This window comes from Gouania willdenowi, chromosome 17, assembly GCF_900634775.1.
Source record: "Gouania willdenowi chromosome 17, fGouWil2.1, whole genome shotgun sequence".
NCBI lineage: Eukaryota > Metazoa > Chordata > Actinopteri > Blenniiformes > Gobiesocidae > Gouania > Gouania willdenowi.
This window is the reverse complement of record NC_041060.1, coordinates 11,834,917-11,861,064: the sequence shown is the minus strand read 5'-3', so window position 1 is coordinate 11,861,064 and position 26,148 is coordinate 11,834,917. Positions and strand designations below refer to the sequence as shown.

At 36.3% G+C, this 26,148-nt stretch overlaps 2 protein-coding genes across 2 annotated transcripts; both read right to left on the bottom strand.

The window, feature by feature from the left end:
- Positions 1-1,069: 1,069 nt before the first annotated feature.
- On the bottom strand, positions 1,070-7,983 carry slc22a13a (solute carrier family 22 member 13a). Its single transcript, XM_028473392.1, has 10 exons — positions 7,609-7,983; positions 7,432-7,535; positions 6,174-6,328; positions 5,638-5,806; positions 5,435-5,555; positions 3,648-3,742; positions 3,329-3,543; positions 1,690-1,798; positions 1,299-1,505; positions 1,070-1,204 (listed from the first exon to the last, which is right to left on the bottom strand). The coding sequence occupies exons 1-10, from the start codon at positions 7,981-7,983 to the stop codon at positions 1,135-1,137; spliced, it is 1,620 nt and encodes a 539-aa protein (XP_028329193.1). The 3' UTR covers positions 1,070-1,134.
- A 2,453-nt stretch (positions 7,984-10,436) lies between these two features.
- oxsr1a (oxidative stress responsive kinase 1a) lies at positions 10,437-26,017 on the bottom strand. Its single transcript, XM_028472704.1, has 17 exons — positions 25,804-26,017; positions 24,228-24,340; positions 23,425-23,533; positions 21,627-21,768; positions 19,725-19,780; positions 19,493-19,602; positions 19,307-19,408; positions 19,052-19,185; positions 18,884-18,932; positions 18,729-18,794; positions 18,489-18,611; positions 16,374-16,409; positions 16,002-16,190; positions 14,578-14,680; positions 14,395-14,463; positions 12,346-12,410; positions 10,437-12,227 (listed from the first exon to the last, which is right to left on the bottom strand). Exons 1-17 carry the CDS (start codon positions 25,871-25,873, stop codon positions 12,153-12,155), a joined length of 1,611 nt encoding a protein of 536 aa, XP_028328505.1. The 5' UTR covers positions 25,874-26,017; the 3' UTR covers positions 10,437-12,152.
- Positions 26,018-26,148: the final 131 nt, after the last annotated feature.

The following is a 26,148-nucleotide window of genomic DNA, read 5'->3' as shown; positions in this document are numbered from 1 at the left end:
ACTATGTCGTCTAATGTAAGTTTGGATGGTAACAGCCAATATTGGAAAGTGGGTGGGAAAAAACTCCAGTATGCACAGGGAGAACATGCAAACCCCAAGTTTACCACAGGAAGTGTATCCAATGGATAACTTGCTGTGAGTCTAAGTGCTCACAAGTAATCCATCGTGCTGCCCTTTAAACATCCGTATAAAAAAAAAAAAATTGAAAATGTGCACAATTTGATTAAATAATACTTATCTAAATACGTCTTATTTAGTCTTAAATGTGTTGGATTTTACTACAATATATAAAGATTGTATAGGTAAGATGTTAACCTGCATTATTGACTTCACAAAAAGCTGAATAAGCTGTGTAACACAGTGTCTCAGTAACTAGTGCATACTTGACTTTTTGCTTTTTCCGAACATTTGATATTTCAAGCGTCTGATGCTACAATTTATGCTACAATTAATTTTACCTTTAACACATTTATCATACTTTAAATCTGCATTTTAAGAATATTCTCCTATTTATCTTTTCACAGCTTGCGTCACTTTTCGCAACTATTTTTGTACTTTTAAATGTGGTCGACACATTTATACAAGGTTTTTACTGTCCATTTTCAACATACCGTAATTGTGGCCTCTCTCATCTACACTAAGTTAAATATTCTACAAATGAGGATAAATAAATGAAGCAAGTGTTTCATTTTACAAACGTTAGCCAAATACAGTATGTCACTTTAAAATGCCAGTGGATGGATAATGCTGCATGTTTTTTATAGGGTCTAAAATGTAGAATCAATTAGGAAAACAGTCAGTAGTGAAATGTGACTAATGTTTTAAATGTGACTAAAGTGTTGTTATTTTTATTATTATTATCATGTTTATTTTAATGGTGGATATATTTTTTAATTCCTGCTTGTAATATTGTATATTTTGTAATATGTTTCACATTAAACAAATCGTTCTCTTATCTAAAAAGATTTGCAGGTTTTTCTCTGTTAATGACTTTTTTAAATGAGTTTGAAAAGCGTACAAAGTTGTTGTTTAAAAATCCACCTGTTGTTTCACATTTTCAGTGTGTTTACAGGCTTATCGCAAAAACTAAACTCATAGTGAAATACAGGGTAAGAGCAAAAGGGTTGCTTGAGACTAAAACTTGGTGGATTTGCTTGTCGTGGGAATGTTTATTTCACAAACATCCTTTGTCTTCATTTTACTTCTGTAAGACAGAGAAACATGAGGATTGTTTAATCCTGTATGACCATCATTAAAAGGTTGCAGTGCAACAGGAGGAAAACCTGCAGCATCCTTACTTGTTTTCTAAAGCCTCTTCAGTTGAGTCTGGAAGGTCCGTCTGTCTGGTTTCAGGAAGCAGGAAACTCAGAGCGCCGCTGATGAACAAAAGGCTGCTGAAGACAATGGTCGGTATGGACCAATGGTAAAGGGCCAACATGTTGAGCAGTGGAGCCAGAAGACCTCCAGCTCTGCTTACAATGGAGCCCAAACCAGAGGCTGTTTGCCTGCAACACAAGAGACCTCAGATTACAAACTGAATCTACTATCTAAACACCTGTGAATGTTAAGTAAAAAACAAAGCCAACCTCTAGCAAACAACATTTTATAGATTTATACATGGTTGGTTGGTCAACATGATGCACCTGCTGAGATCCAAACTGTATTTTAATATGTTTAAATAAGGCTCACCGAAGACATGTTGGAAACAGCTCCTGTATTAATAAATTACATATGTTTCCAGCCAAGTTAGTGAAAATGCGTCCCGCCATGGCCAGTATGGTAACAGCCAATGGATTACCTTGACAAAGAACATTGAAATTAAATGACTGCAATAAAACATAAACATTTTATTATTATTTCATCAATGAAACTTTAATAAAAGGCATATTGTCATTTAATAAAAACTATAAGGCACTTGTTTTTTTATTTATTTATTGCCATGCTGTAAATCTTACATTCTTTACATTCTTTAGTATGATGTATTTGATAGTTGTCTTATTTATTTTCATGTACAGAAACTGCTTAAGCGTAGTTAGTCCTGAGTGAAACAGCAGCTGAAATTGATATGGGTCGCAGATTGTAAAGTTGCCCAGGCTAAAGTAAACAGCAACTTTTCACAACAAACCACATTTAAAAAACGTATGTGAATTTCTTTGTTACTTTTGACCAGATTTACAGCAATATTTGTGAAATTTGAGATATTTTTTCTCTCGTAAAAATGTCAATGTTAAATCTAAATATAAAATTTTAATCTAAATGTTAAATGTTGACTGTTAAATCTAAATGTTAAATTTTAAATCTAAATCTAACTTTTGGTCACTGGGGGCGCTAGACCTGTAACTTTCATGTCAAGCGCCCCTAGTGGCCACAAGTGCCGCAGCGCTGTAAAAATCAGTCGGTCAGGACAGCCAGCTGGAAGAGTAGCCATCGCCGGAGGCCTGGCGCTCGACTCTCATCGTCGCCTCGCTGCCGTTGTCGACCCCCTTCGCCGGGGTCGGGGCCGACAGGGACCTTGAGAACCGGCGTGCGCGGGGCGGTGTTCGGCGCCGGGCGGAAGGCCGCTGGGTCTCGGCGGCCAAGTCTCGGCGTCTTTTTAGCCTCCTCAGAAGCAGTTTTAAACTTTATGCTTGTCTCGGTCATGACCAGGAGTCAAACAGGCGGAAAAATAGTAGCAAAAGCCTTAGCCTAATGAATATATCCAAGCCTGTGGTCACGTGACTGCCGTAAAGTGATACATTCTCCTGGCATTCTCCAGGTCACATGACCTGTTCAAAGACTGTCCGTCTCTCCAAACTTACATAGTCGGTATCTCAAGAGGGAAGCCCCACTCGGAGCATTGATACTGTATATTGGCCTGAGGAATCATTTAAAAAACTCATATACGTCTTTAGGTCAAAAAGTCCACGGTGTGCCTTTAAATGTTAAATCTAAATGTCACGAGTGACACTAAATATTTAGCTAATATGCTAATCTACTGGAGTTACCAAAATAAAAGCTAATTGACATTTAGATTTAACATTTAGATTTAATATTTAACATTTAGATTTACATTGACATTATACAGTATTTTTTTTTTTTTTAATATCGCAAATTTTTATAAATTTTGCTGTAAATCTGGTCAAAAGTAACATAAAAAAAAAAATCACAAATATTTTTAAATGTAGTTTGTGGCCAAATGTATCAAAAAGTTGTTGTTTATTATAGTATGCGTAACTTTACAATCGGCGCCCCATAAATTGAAGCCGTATTTGCAGAGGGTCATGTCCATTCTCTTGTATATTTCTATGGGCTCATATACCTATGCAGGCCTATGTCTGCATAGCCTTACCTTGAGGAAAAGCCAAGATTAAAAGGCACAAAACTCCTCCAATTAAAAGTGTTGACATCAGCGACACTTTCCTTCCCACAGCTTCCAAAACCCAAATGCACAATATGTGTGCAGGCAATTCACTCAGTCCAAACATAGCCTGGGTTAAAAAGATGTTCAAGCCAAAGTTTCCCACATTAAATGACAGACTGTAGTAGGAAATATTCAGCGAGAACCTGGAGAAGAATTAAGGAGCATTAGTCAGACATGAGAGGATGGATGAGGTTAAACAAACAACACGATGTAGATTTTTAGAAGCAGAAGTTTTGTTGTAACTTACCAGGCCAATGCAATGGTAAAGAAATGTTTCCTCAGTACTGATGATTGGAAAATAATTATAAAGCCTCTCTTTGTCTTTTTTTCTTTTTCAACAATCTGTAACGCACAGGAGTGAACGCAACATTAATGCTAACATTAGCATTAACCCTTATTGTACATTTCAGTGATTTAATTCATTTCACATCTTTAATACCCTCAGTAAATGCTAACTCCGACAGTTTAGTAGTCATATTGTCCTTAAATAAATGCAAAAACACATTATTGTTTGGCCCTTTTTGAAAAGATGAATAATTAAATCATGCTAGCTAGCTAAGCCAGCATTAACTGTGTAACGGTGAAGCTGGTATCCTTTCCATTATGTGGCTGTCCAATTAGACATTAGCGCCTGTAGGAAATTAAAGACTGAAGTTGTCTTCATAACACTGTTTTAATTTAGGTTAAAGTACACAATATGGTTAGGTATTCACTTAAAGCTGCAGTATGTAGAATCGTGAGACTTGTATAGAAACACCCATGCTTCCCTTTCCTGTTTCAAATCCTATTGTCCCTTACTGGTATCCATGTGAATGCGCAAGACTGTGGAGCTCTTTGTGACTTTTTTCTCAATAAAGACTAGTGACAAATTTATTTACTTTATCTTGTGTTATTGGAGAGTTTTCTGATGTTTTAGTGACTTGAAGGCATGTATCGCTCACTGCTGTGAGAACAGTAAGAGGCTCACAGCCACTCCTCTGCCTCCTGATCCACGTCTAGACTGTAAATTAATTGCGTCTGTTCTTTCCATCTTGGATATGCATCTCTTAGTTTTACAATTGATTTATCCCGTCTGTAATTACTCTCCCTCTGATTCGGTATGTGGGGCGGACTGCTCGCGTTCTTAAAGCGGATGGTTAATAAAAGTATTTGCCGGATTTCATTGATGCAATTGTACAGCGTTGTAATTTAAGGCAGAACAGCTGACCCAGATGAAAGACAGGTTATATATGTTGTCCAAAGTATTTATTAAAGCCGACAACACAGTCCGCGCCACATACCGAGTCAGAGGGACCTCTGCGAGTCCGTTCGGCCCGAAAATGTTTGTGCCTTTAGGCTGTTGCTTCTCCACGTTGGTGTTCCTTTTTCCGTTTACTTTGCCGTGTAACCGTTGTGCCTACCGCTGAGATGGAGACCATTGCCATTGCACTTTTACTATCGATGGTACATGAGCGCGCATTGACTTCATTCAAGCAGCCAATAGTAACACCCAAAACAGCTCATGGAGCACTCCGTCTCTAAAAACACCTCTGATTGGCTGAAATCCAGCGTCACGCTCCTGGATTTCTAAAGTCTAAAAATAAAGTCAAGATAAGTAGTAGAGATTCACTGTCCACTCAGAACACTTTGGATTACAATATGTTCAAAGATGATTATGGATTTTTGACCAAATGACACCAAAAAAAACGTACATACTGCAGCTTTAATATAAACTCCAAACACCTCCAGAAGGAGACCTTTTGCTTTTAGCTAAGCATCTTTCACAAAAATAGAAGCAAAAAGGAAGGGAATGATTTTCATTGAAACAAGATCAGAAAAAAAAAAAAAAAAATTAGTTTCTAGTATATTAGTTCATTCCTAAAAGGGAAAAAATATCAGGAATATTCAAAGCTCAAGGAGAAGAGGGCAAGCATTTTTTAGGTATTGTGTGACGTGTAATGAGAAGCAAATAAAGAGAAGCAAAAAAATATATATATATACAGTGTGTGTATATTTTCTCAAAAGTCATGGTGCAATTGTAAAAAAGAAAGTAACCTTTTCCATTAGAGAGCTTTGAATCGTGTGTCTGTTGATGTTTGCCACTTTGGTGATCAACTTTTTCGCTTCTTCTGTCCGTCCTCTGTCCAACAACCAACGAGCTGATTCTGGAATAAACCTGGAAGGAGGACACTGAGACGTCTCAATAATCAGTGGTTTTAAATCGTCACAGTCTGGAACAAAGAGGCTCACATACACACCATATGTAAACAGCAAACCCGATGCTTAAAGCTGCTATGGTCATCTGAGCTAATCTCCAGTCTCTGATGAAGTAAACCAGACCTGCTACCACACTCTGGCCCAGTGCACCACACAACTGGGCTAAACACGCTGCCCACGACCGTCTGGATACTCCCATCCACTCTGTTGCTAGAAAGGTAAAGGTAAGAGTCAGATTTTACACAGAATGTATTTATCGTTTTATATAAAAACAAATGAATTGGAATCAACAAGTGGTTTATTCTGAATATAAAAGAACACAACACATATATTGACTTAAAATTCAAAACCATGCATAAATATGTAGAAATACATTTATTTTTTGTTTCTCTGAAATGAGAAAAAAAAAAAAAAAAACATGTATTATTGTTCATCTCCAAAACATGTTGTTCAGAGACAGTGATGAAGGTATAACGACTGAGAGGGGTTTAAAATGAAAATGAAAAAAATAAAGAAAAAATAAAAGAGTTTTATGGAGAATTAAGTTGAAATGATCATGTTTGAGCAAATACTCTACCCAGTATAATGCAGTTGAGTCGAAAGGCTCCATAGCTAATTCCCACTATGAACTGGGATGCCAAATACAGGTAGAAGTTCGGGGACAGTCCGGTTACTACGGTTAACACTGTTGAGGTCACTGCAGGGATCTGAACCCCACGTTTACGACCAAATCTACAACGGAGAAGATCTCACAGGTGTCAACTGAATAAAAATCAGGATTGTTGATAGATTGTATTTTTTTTTTTTTTTTTTTTGATAATTTCATCAGATTAAGACATTGGTCAGTAAAACACAGATCATTTGCTCTGATAAAGATACAAACGGTTGAAATTTGCTGCTTGAAACTTTGTTTTCATCTACACGGTAATCAATTATTGACATTGTTGGAAAAGTTTTGCCAATTGCATTGTGGGATGTGGAGTCCTGTAAACAAATGCATAGAACTGTTTTTCCTTCATTATTGCGTTGATTTCTTATGGTTTTTCACCAGACAAGGCTAATACAGTTCTGGTATTCTCTGTGATATATATATATATATATTATTTTTTTTTTTCTTTTGGTTGCCAGAACATGTAATCATCTGTTCGTTGTCCCATTTATGAAAATTTTATCTAAATCTGTTGATAACTTTTCAAGTTATCTTGCTAACAGACAAATAAACGTGCATCAGCTAAACGGAGGGTAAAACATAACCTTCCGCTTTGCGTCGCTTCTGCGCTTCGTACCTGGCGGAGGTAATAAGGGAGTGTTTACAGTGGAGATCAAAACAAACGTACAAGCAGCATTTTCAACCTTTTACATCTTTTTTTAAACCCTCCTATTATCCTTGGGGTCAATCTGACCCCATTCAATTTTTATCATTCAAAGGCTAATAGTGCCTGGCACAAAAAATTGGTCAACAATTGTTAAGGTTTCATTTATTCCGACAAGGTTTTTCAAGAATTTTTCTTTTTTTTTTTTTTAAAAAAAAAAAATATTTAGATTTAAAAAAATCCTGAGGATCCTTGTCTAAATAAACAAAACCTTAACATACAATTAAAAAAGAAGACAAAATTAATCTTTCTGGAATAACAACAATTTCTGAAAATCATTTTTGGGAGGCAAATACCTCTGGGTAAATGTGTTAGTAATATATGAGGATAATGGGAGGGTTAACCAAATTATCTTAGATTTATTGATCTTTGAGGTATATACTATGGATTTATCAACTTAAAACAGGAAATAATACATTAATGTGGTGTATTTATATATTTATGATTTTTTAGTCTACTTACGATTCAGCGAAGGGTCCAAATAGGAGACAACCAACAAGGATACCAGCCATGTACACAGATTGTGCCACTTCTATCAAACTAGCCTGGTCACACACTAAGTTAAACTGTGGAGAAAATATTCTAGATTTATGATAAACAAGAAATAGTTCAGCATTTTGCAGAGTAATGCACACTTACATCAGTGACTATAGTGGACTGGTACACTTTGCTGCTGTACATCCATCCATTCTGGCAGCTGGTGGTCTCATTGAGCCCATAGTCTCTGATGGCATCAATGTCCCAGTCCACTGGGATGAACATCTGACACCTGCTGAAGGTTCCATCTTCATCCCGAGGTAGAGTCAGGTTCAGCTGCTCCTCTGTTGTCAGGTTAGCTCCGACCTTTAGGATCCAGTCTGTGTTACAGTGTCGCTCTGGATCTGACTCAACAAATAAAACACTGGCAAAGTGGAATGAGAAAATGATATTTGGGGTACAGAGCGCAAACAGAAGGGTCTTCTGAAATATCCCAAAGTCTCCGATACTCTTAAGTATCTCTCCAAAATCAGCCATGGTCAGGTTTGCAGTGGTTTCTTCATTAGAGATGCTGCCAGAGGATGACCTTTAAACAACGCTCGGCTGTATTAATGTTTAAACCCTGGACTGTGCTTTCAGGAGAATGAGGCTGCACTTTCTTACTCATGGGAGTATCTGGTTAAATGATCATTTTACTGCAGTCAGACATTCCCCTTACTGTGCACTATTTATGGGATTCAGACTAAAACACAAAATATATTTATCTATCACTAATAACTACCAAAATATAATATTTGTCGAACCTTCCAAAACAATTGTGTTGCCTTTATTTATCTTTCCAAGTCAGTTTTATCTAAATAAATAAACAACAATAAAGTGAAATGGTGAAAACGTAACATCAATTTCAGTCTTTGTTAAATTACTTTTACAAGCTTTTAAAGCGTGTGATTTCTATGAGTCAAGTTTATTATGTTAGAAAGTACATCCGTTACATAATTGTACAACACAGTGTGTGAAGGGAGGATCATTAACAAGCAAAATAAAGCTATATGCAAACACTTTAACTTGACAGTGTTGAAACTAATATTTACATGTTAGCATTTTATAATAATAGATTAAAGTACTGTTGTAAAATCAGAGGTTTTCAGTAGCAGATGACGTATAAGACAGCATGAGCATAATAACTACAGCAGGTTTATGTTTCATTTGGAGCTCTGCAGCCGGTTTGATGAGATATAAAAAGTTTAAAATATAAACTATTAACTTTAGAGCAACTCAAGACTTAAATGAAGGTAAAATGCTGACAATCCCTACTAATTTACTCCTCAGCAAATTAACATTTTTTTAAAGGATCTATTGGATGAGAGTGTATTTCTTATGTCACAGGAACATATTCAGCAAAGAAGAGCCCTGAACTACACCTCAAACTATTGCTCACCTGTTGAAATTTTGTGTTAAATTTTTTTAACACCCACAAAAACAATTTTTCTGTCTACATGAAAGTCGCTCGGGGCAATAAGTCATACGGATGTTAGGCTGCCTCAAATGGCTTGGTGAAATTTTGAATGACAACTTTTTTTAGCCAAAGCCTTGACATTTTCATCACAAAGAACACTATTGGCTAAAGATCCAGTTAATTAGAGCATGCTTGAGGAGGCTTATTCCCTCCTATCTCCTTTACTATCCACTCTTCCTTCACCCCCGGAAGTGTTTAAGTGGCAGCCATGATAAAGAGCGTCCAAGTTCTCTCACCATACCGTCATTTAAATGAAAAAGTAATGACTTCTCGTCAAGCTTTTTACAATGTAATTTCTTTATTTTTAAATGACAATGGCTTTTATAAAAAAAAAACTATGATTACATCTGAAACAAATTAGTATATGGATAAAATGTGACAATTTACATTTTGGATAGCTCACCACTGTGTTAATTAAAGGTTGTGTAGGCTAACCAAGATGGAGTCCTTTTTCAGTTGGGTTTTGATCTGCTTCTGTTACTCCTGTTTTGTAAGTTGTTAGTTCTTTGCTCTTAGTTTTGTCTTCATTTAATGTGTTTCAACACTCTCCGTTTTGTCAGTGGTCGGGAAGTGAGAAAGAAGGAAGGATTTTCTCATTCTGGTCTCCACAAAGGTGTGCCCAGTCTCCCGATTACCTTCTCTCGCTACATAAGTTGTGCTTGAACACAAACTTGCTCTTGGCATTCCACTATTTATTTTTCCTGTCTCTCGGTTGACAGGTTCTTTTGGTTTAATAAGTGACAAGTTGTGTTTAGTGCTTTACTTATATTTGTACTTTTATTTATTCATAGGGTGTTTTTTCTTTCATTGAATGGATTATTTATACATTTCTGTCTCAAAAGCTCTCGATCAGGGTCAGTAAGCAAGAACTGTGACTCAGCTATAATTACATATACTAACATGTTAATGTAAACTCTACAATGAGATGAGAAAATAAACAGTCTTCACTCAGTAGCCGCCATTATGACTTTATTCATTCACTAATAATCTGCATGTATTGAATTTTCCATTGTATGAAGTTTGATTAATCTTTTTTTTCTTTTTAATTGATGCGCGAAATATTTAAATTAAAATTCTGCATTTGTGCAAAGCTTATCAATTTCACTATCTCGTTTTGAGACGAAACAAAGAGATAAGAATCAACACTAATCATTGAAGGAGCCCAATAAATTCTCTTCTCTAAGAGTAAACAATATTAAGAAAGCCAATGACTTTCAGTGCAACATTTATCCACTAAGTCACACACACACTCGCTCTCACACAGGACGAAGAGCACACACACCCCGTTTGTATCGACATTGCTCCGTCAGTTTTTACACTGGGAAATGCAGCAACATCAGAGAATGGTTGTGACAATTTGTGCATGATAGGTGATGCTCTGATAATAAAGGCCAGCAGTGAGAAAAACACTACAAAACAAAAGCCCAAACGCTGTGCATTAGAAAGAACGAGTCTCCATTTTTTTTTTTTTTTGTTTGTTTGCCTTGGTCGATATTTACAAGTAAAATGTTCCTTTAATCTGACATGTACACCCTGGACAGTCAATGCATCTACATTGCTTACAAAAAAAAACTTTTTATGACAGAGTTTGTGTGACAGTGCATGGAGTTGCTAACATTTGTACATTGAACATCTTTACACACCATTTACATCTTGTACCTGAACGAGGAGCCATTCCACAGCCCTTTTGCTCGTGGTACAAAAAAAAAAACATACATACAGATACACTGGGAGTGATGACAGAGGTTTTGATGGAGAGTGTTAGATGAAAGGACATGAGAAATACCAGCATGGATAAAAGAAAAAGAAAAAAAAACCAGCGTGACAAAGTTTTTAAAGATATTTCACTGAATATATTCAAAATTGTTAATAGCAATGTTTTTTTTTATTCAATTTTAGCATTAAAAATGTGTCTCTTACTAATCACAAAGTCTGCAGTTTGGTTTAATATTCAAGTCTTTTGACAATTGCTTTGAAAGTAGGATACATATCCAATGTAGAGTAATGGCAAATTTTAAGGCAATCAATTCAATAGGAGCCAGGAATCTGAAAAGGCTAATTATCTGTACAAGCAAGGAATAAGCCAAAAAATCCCCAATATATACTACATAACTACATCTTAAGAGTCAAATTATTCCATTTACATACTGTGTCAAGCATAGACAGCATGTATGGGACAATAACCTCCACCGTGCATCAATACACACCATTTAGCTGTTGAATCAGTAATTTAAAGGCAACACAAAGTCTCAGTAAAATCACTCATTATGTTGTTGTTTAGATTTGTGACCACAGTTCATCCTTATTTCATGTTCCTAAAGGCTTTCTCAGATTATTGGCTCTTTTATCGTGTATTTCTTAGGGGAACAAGCACAGAAAGTGGGTTTTTTTGTCACACAACAGCAGGATAGTAGAAGTAATAATAGTAATAATAATAATAAAAAGGGACAATCACGTGCACGAGGTGAAGCGAAAAAACAACTATTGCATAGTAATAGCACATGAGGCAGGCTTTTTTTTTAATCTGTGAAAGTAAATCCTGTTAACAACACTGTCTGGCCAAGTAAGTTAGATGGTTACCATGGTAATATTCAAACACTTTGTATTAAAAAAGCCAATTTGTCGTCACATTTTGTAAATAAGGTTTGCACGTCATTGTTAAAGGTGCTTTGTTTTTGTTAGGTGAATGGTCAGGGTGGCGGTTTTTCACCAATCTCACTGGTCAAGTCTATAGTAACTAAGGCTGAACATACACTTGTTTTCAGTGGAGCCTAAAGTGCCTCAATAGGGTGGCACAACACTTCAAATAAGTTTCGTGGCACAGGTGATATTTAAAAAAAAAAGAAAAGGCAATCACTTCTTTCAGTACTGGTGTTAGGATTGTGCTCGTGTGTGATGACGAGGGAGGGATAAAGAAAATTAAATAAGAATTGATATATTTGATTGCATCTCTTCTCCCGTTTACTTTATTAAGCGCAGTGTAAACTTTTCCAAAGGGGAATTCCTGTGATGAAGTGAACCCCTTAAATGTGGCCCGAACGCATCCTCCATTAGTGTCGCACTCGTGCCAGCCCCGTGTCCGTCCTCTTCCTCATCTTATACCACCTCCTTCCTTCCTCTTCCTGCACTTTTTGGCAGTGGCGGTTCCTTGGAAATGACTACAGCCGTGTCCTTTGTTGTTTTATGTTGCTTAATTAATGCTGAGCTGTGCGAATCCGATGAGTTTGATATCATCAGGGATTTCAGACTCCTCCACACCAGATGCCTGAATTCAACAATGTTAGAAAGATGTATGAAAAGAACATTGATTACATTCAAAGAAAAAGACGAAAAAAAAAAACAACTAAAGACAGATTTGAACTATGACAGAATTGAGTGCTTACCAGTTTAAAGGTCACATTTTTGTTCATAAGAGGGTCGTCAACAATCTTCTGCAAATTGGCAGCAACTAAACAGCATGAGAAAAAATGCCAAGTGAGTGCACCGTGTCAGTCAATAAGCTTGGATGCTCTAAAGTAGTGTTTCTCAAATGGGGGTATGTGTACCCCTAGGGGTACGCGATGGCACTACAGGGGGTACTAGAGAGAGAGAAATGGTGGAAAATGAACAAATAAAGAGTCAGTCTTGGTGACTGGAAATGATAAAAACTATAGATATTAATCTACTCAGGAGCCACTAAATCAGTTTTTCAACCTTGAGGTCAGAACTCCATGTTTCCAATTTCTGGAAAATTAAAAGTTATACATTTTTTTTAAATTATTGCTCTTTAAGAAAACACAATCTTAAACATCTGTATTTCTATACTTTGACTTTGCAAAATATAAATCTAGTATAATGCAATAAAAAAAAAGTCTTTGGGGTCACCAGAAATTCTTGATAACAAAATGGGGTCAAGATCCAGAAAAGGTTGAGAACCACTGCACTAAATACTGTTTCATTCCACGTAATTACAAAATATCACTAGTTCATTCCATCATTATGCTCTATAGTTGTTATTCATTACGTTTTTAATCAAAATGTTGTATTTAGATTCAGAAATAAGAGAAAGTGGGTACTTGAGCCAAAAAGGTTTAAGACGGCCAGAGTTGGCCCCCGAGCCTTGAGTTTGACACTATGTACTAGAGGATTCAGTGGAAGACCATTAAATATTACAAATCACAACTGACTTTAAAGTTCAGCAAATCAACAAGAGACTATGTTTACAGATGCTGTTTAAGCTCCTTTAAAAAACAAGGTAATATTAGGACATCCATACTACAGCAAACTTCAGTGTTTCCCATACATTCATCTATTTGTGGTGGACCCACCACAAACACATTTAGGTGCTCTTCATCATTACTGTATAAATGGAGGATGTCTTTACAACTCCTGTACATTAGGTGACCGTATGCATTGCCTCCACCAATAAAACCAAAGACGACGACATGCTTCTTAAGGCACTTGGTCCGCCAGAGAAGAAGATGATGTTGCAGAAGCAGGAGACGAGGCCAAAAACTGCATTTTATGTTCTTGACCGAAACACAGGATGTTGTGATGACGCGATCAAAAACTGCAGTTAGCGTACTCATGTCTGGAAACAGGCCAACGCATCAGTGGAGCGGCTGTAGGTTGAGACGGAGCCAAAACAATGAAAGTCTCAAGTGCCTTTTATGTTTCTGTCACGTTGACGTGTGCATCAGCATGAATTCAGCTCTAGTGTCAGCGCACGTTTCACACAGATTCTGCTCTTCACTACGACTGATTTAGTTTGACTCTTTCATCAGCCCAGTCAATAATAGGCCTGTACATTTTTATAATGTATATGTGAATGGGTCAATTAAACATATTTAGTATTTTATTTTATATAGTGCATTGCTGGAATGTCAAAACTTTTCTTTTTTGATGCATTCATATTAATTTATGTAATTGTAATGCTTTAATTTTTTGTGAGGTTAGCAACATTCATAGCCATGAATGCAACGGTGCTAATAAATGGCGTAATCATTTGTTTCAGTTTTTGGCCTTGTTTTTCATTTGGTGCATCCCGAGTTGTCATAAAAACCTCTCAGTACAAATATGTGCAAACAAGTCCAGAAGTTTAAACAGCTCAAACTCATGATTTATTAACGTGTCTATATAAATGTAGCTGAAAACTTACCATAATGTGCGTAAACAGTAACTCATGCTGTTTGTTGTGTTAACTGCTGCTGTCGGTTGGGCAGTTAAGTTACCTAATATATTTATACAACCTCATTATTATTATTTTATTTAAGTTTTTTTTCATTCTAGTATATTTCGTTTTAATTCCTTTTTTTGTGCATGCACATGTATAATAATAATAAAGACCTCTGTAGCTTTAAATAATAACTCTGTTTACATAAAAAGTCAACACTGCTGATGAACCCCTAATGCACTAAAGCCTACAAACATACATTACACACACACACACTCACCAATAACTAAGTCCCTCCCATCAACCAGACCAGCTGAAACCAACTCCTGAGAGACTCCGTCAGCAGAGTCTGAAGGACAGAAAACAAGAACATAAAACATGCAATCTAATAAAACGTGGAGCGGACGCTGAGAAGGAATGCTTTGTCAGTGGGTGATGCAAAGGTCACGTGACGCTCTCTTACCTCTGCCAGGCATGAACTCAAACCGAATGTCATTGAGCTCTTTCTTGAGGTTCCTCAGTCTCAGGACGAGGCTGATTGGAACTGTAGGCCAGACCACGGGATCCTAGAAAACACGAGGTAGAGGTGACACTGGTGTCACTGTTGACATTGGAAAGTGAACAGCAGGCTAGCCCACTAGCTATCTGATAGTCTACAACTATTAAACTATAGAACAATTCTGTTTATTGCTATAATTATAGCACAAAAAGGCATTATTAAGGTCCACAAATGAATCTAGCAGGGTTCATTGTAATCGCGTGATTGATAATTAATTACAATTATGGTGTAATTATATTGGTAATTAAAATTGAAAACACTGCTGCTGTTGTAATCGTAAATGAATTCAGAAAATTTACTTTGCAATAAGAATTGGCGAGAAATTCCTATAAAGACTGCATGTATGTTATAATTTGAGAGCCATGTTCCAGTTCTATGGTTTACAAATACGCACTAAATCATTAAAATATGTTTCATATCAAGTTTACCGGTTACTTTTCTTACGGATTATTTTACCATTTCATAAAAATTTGAAATCTAGGGCAGTGTTTCCCAAACTTTATTACCCCATGTACCCCTTAGTCATTATTTCTTATCACAAGTACCCCTAAACTCATGTTATACATTATTTATTTGTGTCTACAGGCTCATTTCAACTCTTTCCTGTGTCTCGTCCAGAATAAACCTTTAATTTAGGCCTTTTTATTCATTTATTTCTGATATTTTGCCCGTTTTAGAAATTACACTTCACCTTTTGGTGTATTTTAAAGAATTGTGCCACAAATTATTATTGATGGATGATAAAAAAAAAAAAAAAAAAAGTTTGTGTGCATGCAAAAAAAAAAATTGAAATCCATAATGTTAAAAAATAAACCTGTTTTGGAACCACTGATCTAGGGGTATACTGGCAGAAAAAAGGCTCAGACGCTCACATCAAAACATGAATACCAATATTTTCATGGATAAGGAAGCCTAACAAGGTAACCAAGAGATGAATAACAGCTAATTTTGGACCTGTTATCATAAGAGATGCTAACAGAAAGCTAACACAAGTTAAGTTTTATAGGCTTATTTATTAACGGCTCAGTAAGTGTGTTTGATTGAATTTAAACTTTAGTAACTGAGAACGTAATTGCAATTGACTTTAAGGAGAAAAATATTAATCATAATTGAAAAAATTGCTGGCCAGCGCAATCATAACTGAGTTGTAATTGAACATGGATAATTGAAGACGCAATTGTAATTAAAAAATGTAATTGACTCCACCCCTGTTGCTAATCTTCAACTTCTAAACTAAAGAATAATCATTCATTCACATATCTATAGCACAAAAATCCATTATTTATGTCCACAAATGAATCCAGTACAAGTTGTTTTTGTGTTTCTACCTGTGCTATGGATCCATGTGAGGGGCTTGCAGTCTGTGCTGGAGCCTGAGGAACAGGAAGAGGAGGAGCCTCATCTACCACTAGATGAACATCTGCAGGTCTCGGTTGCTCATGGGCTGCCACAGGTGGCTGCAGGTGAGCCGTGGAGCCTTCTGCTGCTGCTGCTGCTGCTGCTGGTGGTGGGAAAAGCTAGAAGCAGCACACTTACAGTTAAAAGCAGAAAAATCCTTTCATGTTTTGTAAACACACACACATGCGCACACACAAACACAATAGGTCCATAGACACATTGTACAATCATGCAGATTTGGCAGCAAAAGCATTGGTAATAAATCAAGATTTTCAGGTCATGTCCACTACAAATACACTCACCTCCAAATTCTGAGACCCGTCCTTCACTCTGGGCGACTGCAGAATGGACATGACAGATTATCAGGATTAAACACATGCAGTTCTCCTTTAATCCCCCCAAAGTATGGTCTGATGGAGAATTGAATGATTGCAGTAATTAGACAATCCACACCAGGCTTAAAAAAATATCACAGTTGGGACAGACAGGAGAGCAAATTCCCACAACCAGACGTCAATTGAGAGTGAACTCACACACACACAAAAATAAAATGATGAAAATGTGATCTGAGATGGTAGAGGCTTTGGATAAAACAGGATTTTAGTCTTTGTAAAAATAACAACTTTTAATTCTTAATTTCTTATTATTTATTATTAATCCTATTCAGAAAAGTCCAATCGTGAGATCATAAAAATGATCGGTGTACTTGGTGGTCATTGGCCAGGGTTTAAAGCCAAAATAATTCACATGTAATTCGTGTAATGATGTTATACGGATATTTTTGTTATTCTATCATAACAAGTCCGCTTTATAGGTCTGTTTTTAAGGAAAAATGTCAGCGCAAAAGGAGGAAATGTAATTGGAAAATGTATGTGAGACACATGTGAGAGTTAGTAGAAGCTATTAAAGGAAACTGGTGTATTTTGGTGTGGCTTATTTACGCTAAAATTACAATTACATCTTCTTGTAAACTTTTTACTGAACAAATTTAATAAAAACAAACATTTACGTAAACAAACAAAAGTCCCATGTGTTGTGCATTAAAGGCACCGTATGTATTTTGCACTATTACTGGTTTAATAAAGTCATTACAATTACAATCCAACTTTTGTTGCCAGAATCTGACCTGCCTGTGACACATAAAGCTAATAAGCAGTGATTACTTATGCAATCCACCTGCTGGGGTTTAGATAGAGACGGTACAAACTTTGCATTACGTATGACTAGTTTTTTTTGTATTGACTTTCATTTAAACAAATGTGCGGCGCTATTTTTTGGTTTGTGAATTTTATTAAAAAAAAAAAAAAAAAGAGGGCTTAAACAAGCTGGATTTCAACTTAGAAACTGGCAAACCTTTTATTAAAATTAGACCCGCTCCACTCCAGACCCCACCTCTCAGATCAACTTTCGCGCATCAATTGGCTGTTAATTGTCACGCTGAAACCTGCCGAATATGGGCATGTGGAAGCCTGATAATTTCGATTCGGTCCCGAACAAGGCCCACGCATCGCAGAGATATTACCTTCAACGTATTAGTGGCCTAATAAGCCTGATAAAAATGTGTGCTTTGTTTAGTGTTAAATAGCATACCTTTAGTCTATCAGCTTGTTCCCGGCCGCTCCTTTCACTATTCCCTCAGTCTTTCTTTTCCCATTATCCTCTTCAAAAGCTCCATATATGTGGTACCCACTATATAGTCCTCTCTCTTTGTGTATTTTACCAAATTTGCCCGATCTTTTCTCTGTACGGGAGCGCAAAACAATTACCTGTGGCCTCGCAAGGTCTCAGGATTCTTTACATTACTGATAACAGTGATAAACTTATATTTGTTATTATTATGCTTATTTATCAATGCTATTTATTTATTTTTATCACTACTGTTCTGATTATCATTTTGTGGGTTGTTTTTCTCCTTCCCTTAAGTATCATTAATGTTACTTTGTCTATCTTTATGAACTAAATAAATAATAGCAATAATAATAATAAAATGTAAAAGTAAAAACCTCAACATTTGAGCTAAAATTATAACTGAAGAAAGTCCCAAACAATATTTGTAAAAATGTAAATAATGCCAATTTAAAAATAAGTGTTCTGCCAATCAAACAGCACCACCTGCTGGCCTAAAGCAGTTGTTTTGAAGAGCTTAAGCTTCTGAACTTCATCACCCGTTATCCCTAGTTGTAAAACACATCAAACAAAGTTTACTCTTCCTAAATTAATTTGGTAAAAAGCAGTTTTAGTTTGAACCTAAAATAACACAGGATATCACAGTCAGACCACACATAAAAAGACTTGATAATAAAGCATGAATAACTAACGAAACAAAAATCTGACCTTCATCAGCCAATCAAATTGAAGAGTACTAAAACCACTGCACATAATGTAGCAGCTAGACAAGTACACGGTAGATCTCTCACCCGCAACGCTGCCACAGCAGCTTTACCCTCCTCGCTCTCTACATCCAGCTCATCATCACTCCACTCCCAGCCTCCATCCTCTGTCTTGTGGAGGCGTCCGCTGGACCCGGGCACACGACGAACCTACAACATGGATTAAACTCAGTCGTTATTATAGACATTTATAGTATTGTTTCACACTGAAATCCAATCAAGTCTTTATATTGTGCTTTTGTATAGTGTTAGAAACGACTTCCAAACCTTTTTTGATCGGTCTGAAATAGATGGACCTTTGTAGAGGAGCCTTTCCTGCAGGTACTCGTTGTTCTGTGTCCCAAAGAAAAAGAAAAAAAAAAGGTCTCAGAGAAACTGAAACAGTGTTGAAAACAGCTTTATAAAAGTAAAACAACGTTTACCTTGGCTTTAGTGAAAAATTTGTGCTTCAGCAACTCAGCAGCAGTTGGTCTAATAAAAAATTTTAAGGACATTCATTCTCAGAAGCTACTATTAATCATGTAATAAATGGTCCTACATATTTAATCTCTACTCAAGAAAAAAATGTTTGGGAAGTTAAAAAAAAAAACCTTTTCTCTGGATCCTTTTGTAAACACATGGAGATCATCTTCCTGAGGGACTTGCCATACTTCTTCACCATCTCCTTATCTGTAATGCCTGTCTCCAGACAGGGAGGGTCGTTCTGTAAAGTCAGCATCAGCACCTGAGCACAAACATAAATCCATTTTAGTTCAATCCAGGTGATTAATAACAAAGCTTGGTCTCTATTTTCAACAAATATACTTAATTTCCCTCATTTATAATTAGCTAAGCAGTGTCTCTACCTTCATGGGGGGGTATTTGTGATAAGGTGCCGCCCCAGTGGCCAGCTCAATGGCAGTTATCCCAAAACTCCAGATGTCAGCTTTGAAATCATAGCCACGAACCTGCAGATTTACAAACCATCTTTAGGTGGTGCTCTTATTTCGGTGTTTAATAAAAACAAGGAGGCATAGAAAATCAAAGCCCACCTGTTCCATGACTTCTGGCGCCATCCAGCAAGGCGTTCCCACAAAGGTTTTCCGAACCTTGTTCCTCGTCATATCCCCTCCGGCTGCTAGAAAGGCACTCACACCAAAGTCTGTGATGTAGAGAAAAAGATTAAAAATTTAAACCAGTGACATCATTTTCACTTATTAAGATTGAGCAACAATTATCACAAATTCAGGACTCTTTTGGAAAGAAAAAAAAGTTGGGATGTACCAGCAATTTGCACAGAGCCGTCTTCACCGAGAAGAATATTTCCAGCTTTTAGATCCCTGTGCATAAAGAGGACTTGGATTCATTCAAAATGAACTGTTACAAGCCAGAGACTGCTAGAACAAGACATGGCTTAGCTCAAAAAGCATTCAGTATTATTAATGAAGGTGTGAATATTGTATGTCCTAGGTTCCCAAAGTGGGGTACGCAAATTGTCATTTTTTGGGGGGGGGGGGTACTTGAATAAAAATGAAAAACGGTGTGACAACCTTGGAAACTAAAATAAGAATAAATATGTTAAGGTTTCATTTTTCATTCAACTTTTTCAGGAAATTGACTTTGATCTCCTGACATGTTTTTAACACCTCTGAAGAAAATTGACAGTCAAAATGTGTCAGGAGATGAAAGTACGGTAAACTTCCTTAAAAAAGTTGTATAAATAAATGAAAGAAGACTTGCTGGAATTAGAATATAAATAAATCAGTTAGTCAGGAGCCTTCATGCATTGCCAGAAATTCCACATTGGTCACAGAAAAACAATCTTATTGAAAAAGCGCAAATGTAACTACCACATACTTGTGTGAAAGTGCATTTTCAGCTCATAGGGTTTACAAATTACTATTCTTTTTTATAAGGGTTAGTAAAATTCAGAGACAAATTTCACTGCAGGGCTACATTGTATATGACATTATTATGTGTTTTTTTAAGTGTGCAGGAGTAGGGGGTACATGGCTTCAGGTGAAATGTTTGAAGGGTTACGGGACTGCAGTCTGTCTCATCTTGTTTCACCATTTTCATTTACTCCATTCGGCTCACTGAGTTTATTCTGGTAACTGTAGTGGATTAACCAGGACTCGACCTTCCTCACTTCATTCATCTTGTTGGATTCTGGGTAAGTGAGTTAGTCACAACATCTGATCTGAATCAGCTGCTGCTCAGGCTGTCAACAGCAACTGTCCACTTAGAATCTCGAAACAGGTTGAAACTTAGACCAAAATATCAACTCGTTAAAAGGTATATATATATATATATATAATTATGTCAAATGAAATGTCTTTGTGGCAGCAAATAATACCTTTAAAAAACATCCAGTTTACTTTCTACAGTAAAAGAGTGGTTATACTCTCTCTCTTTAGTGCAGTGCTTTTTAAAGAATGTGGTGCGCCCACTGGTGGTGAATGTAGGTATAACAGGAGGGCGTTCCTGCCAATCTTCTCAAAAACTTTTCTTCATTGACAATAAAGATCATGAACACTGAACAAAAACACTGACACACAATAGACTAAAAATTACAAGAGCAATAAATTATCAAACTGCATTAGATATGCGACCGGGAACAAAATGGAACATAGAACTAATACGTGGAAAATAATTTTCTTTTTGGTTTTCTTAAGCTTTTTGTCACAGGGTGCATTTTCCTGTATTTTTGACTGCTGCATTTTTACATTTGTTTGTTACAATATACATTACTTTCATTTTGAAACATGATGTAACTTGTACCCTGTCAATTCATTGCATTCTTGCACTGAATTTCCTTTTTACTGCACTTTTACATTGGCTTTTTTTTTTTATTCACTATATTTTGTTCACTGTTAGTTCAACAAATTTGAAAATGTGTTTTTTGTGGGCTTCATTTAAAGCGGGCAACACCAAATGTGTTTGAGAGCCACTGCTTTAGTGAATGAACACACACACTAACACAGGGAATAGAGAGGATTTTGATCCCAGTGGAGGGAGAAGCGTTTGTGTAAAACTAATCTCTTCAATTATGCATTTTCACTGTATTAAATATTCAAGATGCCAGGTCTACATCAGACCACACAGCCATATGCAAAGATGAAAGAATTGAAGCCAGACTGAGCCGAAGCATTAGCCAATGAACGACAGCGATACGCCTTGACTCACCGATGAATCTGTCCGTTCTTATGGAGGTATTCCAGTCCCTCCAAGACCTCTTTTAGCATGGTGGCAATGCTGGCCTCATCCAGAACCCCGGTTTTGTGCTCGCCACGAGATATGATGTGTTTGATGATGTCCAACACTGAGCCTGAGAGAGAGACAGACATCTGTGACGCTAATGGCCGTCAATGCATGGAGAAATCTTACTACGTAGCACGTGGTAAAGGCCCAGTGAAATGCTTAGTTTCTGCAACTGTAATATGGCCCTTTAATACAATGTGCATACCAGAAGTTTAGACTGAATAGGTAAACTATAAACAGAAAAATAAAGCTAGACAAAACAAAAGGAAAGAAAAGATTAAAATGGGGAAAAAAAAGGAGAGAAAGAATGCTATAAATTCATGTAGCAGATAAATGAATCTTTCTAGATAACACAATTAACTTAAATTAAAAAATATTACAAAAGTACTATAAAAAGACACAACCAAGTGCATAATGCCATTCTATTAACATTCTAACATCTCATTAGGAACACAATGCAACATTCAGGAACCAACTGCAATGCCAGTCTGACCAAATGCCTTCATTAGTTGAAAAAACTTAATCAAAAAAAAAAAAAAAAAAAAAAAACAGTTTTCCAGCTGCAATAAGTACTAATAGCATGTAGTTGAAATATTGTCTATTAAAGGAACACACTCTAATCTTTTAGATAATCCACCATTCTAAAATAAATGTATCGTCATCTTGAAATTGTTAAACGTTTACCCAGTGTGTGATTTCTTAAGGAGAAGATTTTAATCTGATTGTCCTTAACTTTCCTAGAGTCAAAAAAATCTGGTCAGATATATATTCAATTCAACTTTACTCCGGCCTCGTAGTCCATTAAAAATAAAATGAAAGGATTAAACTAACAATGAAGATGGCATTTTAAAAAGACAATCATGCCAATGTCTCCACAATATAATTACTTATCACTGAAAACACTCAACATTACTAATTCTGAATTATCATATATACTTTTAAACAGTATAAACATACTCTCTCAGGGATAATGACACTGGTGATTCTTAAAGCACATTAGGCTGCCTTGTCTATGAAATGTACAATACAAACAAAGTTGACTTGCTTCTTGATTTTACTGATGATTTTAAATGTTCTTAATGATTTCAAGCTGCTGAATGTTTTCTGTTGCATGTAAAACACATTTAGTTGCCTTGTGTATGAAATGCACTATACTAATAAATTTGCCTTGCCTTTGCTTTCACCGTAAATTATTAAACATGAAGTAAACAATACACATATGTGGTTTTCAAATGAAAAAACTGAATTTGTCCTTTGAAGAGAAAAGTTAGACAAAATTACTATAAGCATATTATTCAGTAATTTAAATTCAAATGTGCATATTGTAGATTACATTATACTTTCGTGTTGATGTTTAGTCTTCTTTCAATCTGAAAGAATTTTCCCCCAGGTTCTTTTTAGTTTTATCATGATTTTTTTTCCCATTGAAACAAATGGCAGCAATGAGTGAGTTGTGATTATATTTGCTCATCCTTTAAAAGATTTCTATTAGTTATTAAGACAAAAAAAAGCATTGACGAAGCTATAATTAAAGCAGAAAAAAGCAATGCAACCAACCCACAACACACAGCTCAATAAACCTTTAGTATACATGTTGATCTAAGTGTAAACCTCATCTATTTATGATCAAAGGGGGAATTCAAGACCAAGAATGCGGAACAAATGTTTAGATGACGACTGACCAAAATCTGAGACATAATTTTCATTATATCACAGCACTTACCACCACTGAGCAGCTTCATCACCAGCCACAGTTCATCCTTCACCACGAAAGACGTGTAATAAGACACAATGTTTGGATGGTGGCACTGGCTCATAGCCTGTATCTCTTTCTGCACACAGGAGAAAAAAAAAGTGGGGCTAAAACTTCACCCAGTGAGTTTAAACTGTAAGATGCCAAGCGCTTATTAAATCTTTCTTATCTCAGGGTTTCAAATAAAAATTTAATCTGAGGCAGAACATTAGATCTTCTGATTTGAGCTGAAAAGAAACAGCCTAATCCCTGCTGTTCCTACAGCTACACAGAAAGAGAAAGTCCTTGTTAATGCACCTAAATCCCTCACGGGGCGTACACAGTAGTGCACATGATAAAGGAGTAACCACGGTTACAGAGCCAAGTGATTGAACCTGGAATACACACCATTATTCCATTACTGGCACTAAGTAGTAGGTTTCACAAACTATTAAAAGGGCGTACAGCAGAAAAGAAAAGCACTGAAAGAAAACACCTACTTTAATGAGAAAAGACTTTTAACAAAGTCAAATATTGCATAAACAGATAAATAGTGACATGTATGGATGGATATCTTTCCTAAGTTCTTAATTAGAACAACTTCATGACTTCACTGCACACTGGGAATGGAGCGATGCATTCGTACACACCAAGTAATGAGATTACAATGTGACACCCAGCTGTAAAGTTCAGCGGTTCTTTCATACATTTAATCAGTCCAAAGCTAACCAAGCTCACACCAACATTAAACACTGCAGGCACAGCAGGGCACAGATCTGCTGAGGTTTTCTTACCAAGAGTTCATCCATGCTGGTTTGACACTTCTCCAGATTGATACGTTTGATGGCCACCTTCTCCTTTCTGGGTTTGCAGTAAGCCGCCTGCACAACAGCAGTAGCTCCACTCCCTAAAGTTCACAAAAGAAGTTAATAAGTAGAAGATAAATGATACTTTCAAGGAAAAATTGTCAAATTAGCAGAGCAGTGTAAAATACATAATGTGCCTTTGGAAATCTACTGGAAAGGGACTGTAAAATTAATTTAACTTTATTATTATTCCATCAAATAATGTCAATTTTGCGTGGATTCCTAATTAGCAACTGTGTTTCACTATAATAAACCATTGCATTGTGAAGTAACATGAGTGAATCTCTTTGTCAAATGATTAGTACAGACTTGGATATGCAGGTGACTAACTTGGTCCAACCCTAATACAATGGTCATCTTTAAGGTATGCTGGGAAAACAAATACAATCCATGTAAGGTAGTGGTGTCAAAATCATTTTAGTTCAGGGGCCAAATATGGAGCAGTTTAACCTCAACTGGGCCATGAGTAATTTCAACATTATTTTGTCCTAATTTATGCTTCTTTGTCTACATGAAATGTAAAATATGTTAAAAAAGAAAAACTGACAATAACCAAGCAATAAGTGATAAATATCAGTCCCAAAACGATCTTCAAATTCTATTACCTAGTTTTTCTGACCAATTTCTATTTTAAGTAAGGGGAATATGTCATAATTTGAGAAAAATTGAAGGATTTTGTAAGAATTTTGAGTTATTTTTTAACAGTTCAACATTTAAAAAATGACTGCAATCATACCTCACAAGCACCGGGAAAACTGTGAGCCCCTTATTTATGTCACAGATGCTCGGGAAGTATTATAAATAAAAATAATAAACACTAAACAAAGAACATGTACATAATTAATTAAAAGACTGTTAAATAAAATAGGGATTAAATACAAGTAAACATATTACAGTAGAAAAATAAAATAGTAATAATGCAATTATACAAATGTACAAATATAATGCAGATATATACAAGAATCGGAATGCTGTCAGTTCACGAGGATTCATGCCTTAATTAAGTAACAAGGGACAAATAAACCGTGTGGCATATTGTAACTAATTGTGTATTTTTTACAGGTTCGACCCAGTAGAGATCAAACTGGACTGCAATAGGCCTGTGACCAAATTACGTTAGTTGAGGGGTATCTTTTATATACATATATAAATACTCCAAAATTTGTAGCTCAATATTCTAGCTTACAGCCCTATCACACTAGAAGGCAAAGAGCACCACCCACTAAGGAAACGGAGTACTCTTCTTGAGGCTAACTTGCTTTAGCTATCCATTTAGCTACACATAGCTGCTTTCAGGTCAACTTTCCCTAGCTTCAAAACTAGCAGCTAATGCTAAATTAGCTAATCTGACCAACCGTCCTTAACCATTGACGTGATAAGGCTAACAGTGTACAACAGCAGTAGCAGATTAAACTTGATATCTGTTAGCTGCAGACAGACTTGGCTAGCAGCTACAGCCAAGGGAGGCTAACACATGCTAATATTAGCAGGGTAAGGTACTCACCAATCACCTCATTGAGTTCATAGTCATCCTTGTCGATGGACCAGGACTGGGAGGACTGGTCGTCGGCCATGTTCGTCGTGTGGACGCTGTAAATGGCGCTTCTCGACAGATACGGTGACCCTGCAGTGGAATAGTAATGATATATCTTTGTGTTACTCCATTCGGTTGCTTCTCCGCTGACAACTCCTACCGCCCATGTCAACACAACTTTACGCGCGGCTGACGTCAGCGTTACGTACGTAGACAGGAAGTGGTTGTTAGAAGTTTTTTTTTTTTTTGTAACATTTTGCAGTAACAATATATACACATTTTAAATCTCGGTACAAAGACACAATAATACAATAT

What these genes read in the sequence shown, in the direction of transcription:
- slc22a13a (XM_028473392.1), bottom strand. Translation starts at nt 7,983, where the DNA reads ATGGCTGATTTTGGAGAGATACTTAAGAGTATCGGAGACTTTGGGATA. An exon ending in AGTCCACTATAGTCACTGAT is followed by an intron (nt 7,536 to 7,608) that starts GTAAGTGTGCAT and finishes TTTTCTCCACAG; the next exon opens with TTTAACTTAGTGTGTGACCA. An exon ending in TTTACCATTGCATTGGCCTG is followed by an intron (nt 3,544 to 3,647) that starts GTAAGTTACAAC and finishes ATTCTTCTCCAG; the next exon opens with GTTCTCGCTGAATATTTCCT.
- oxsr1a (XM_028472704.1), bottom strand. Translation starts at nt 25,873, where the DNA reads ATGGCCGACGACCAGTCCTCCCAGTCCTGGTCCATCGACAAGGATGAC. An exon ending in CCAGCATGGATGAACTCTTG is followed by an intron (nt 23,534 to 24,227) that starts GTAAGAAAACCT and finishes TCCTGTGTGCAG; the next exon opens with AAAGAGATACAGGCTATGAG. An exon ending in TGGGAGGGACTTAGTTATTG is followed by an intron (nt 12,411 to 14,394) that starts GTGAGTGTGTGT and finishes CATGCTGTTTAG; the next exon opens with TTGCTGCCAATTTGCAGAAG.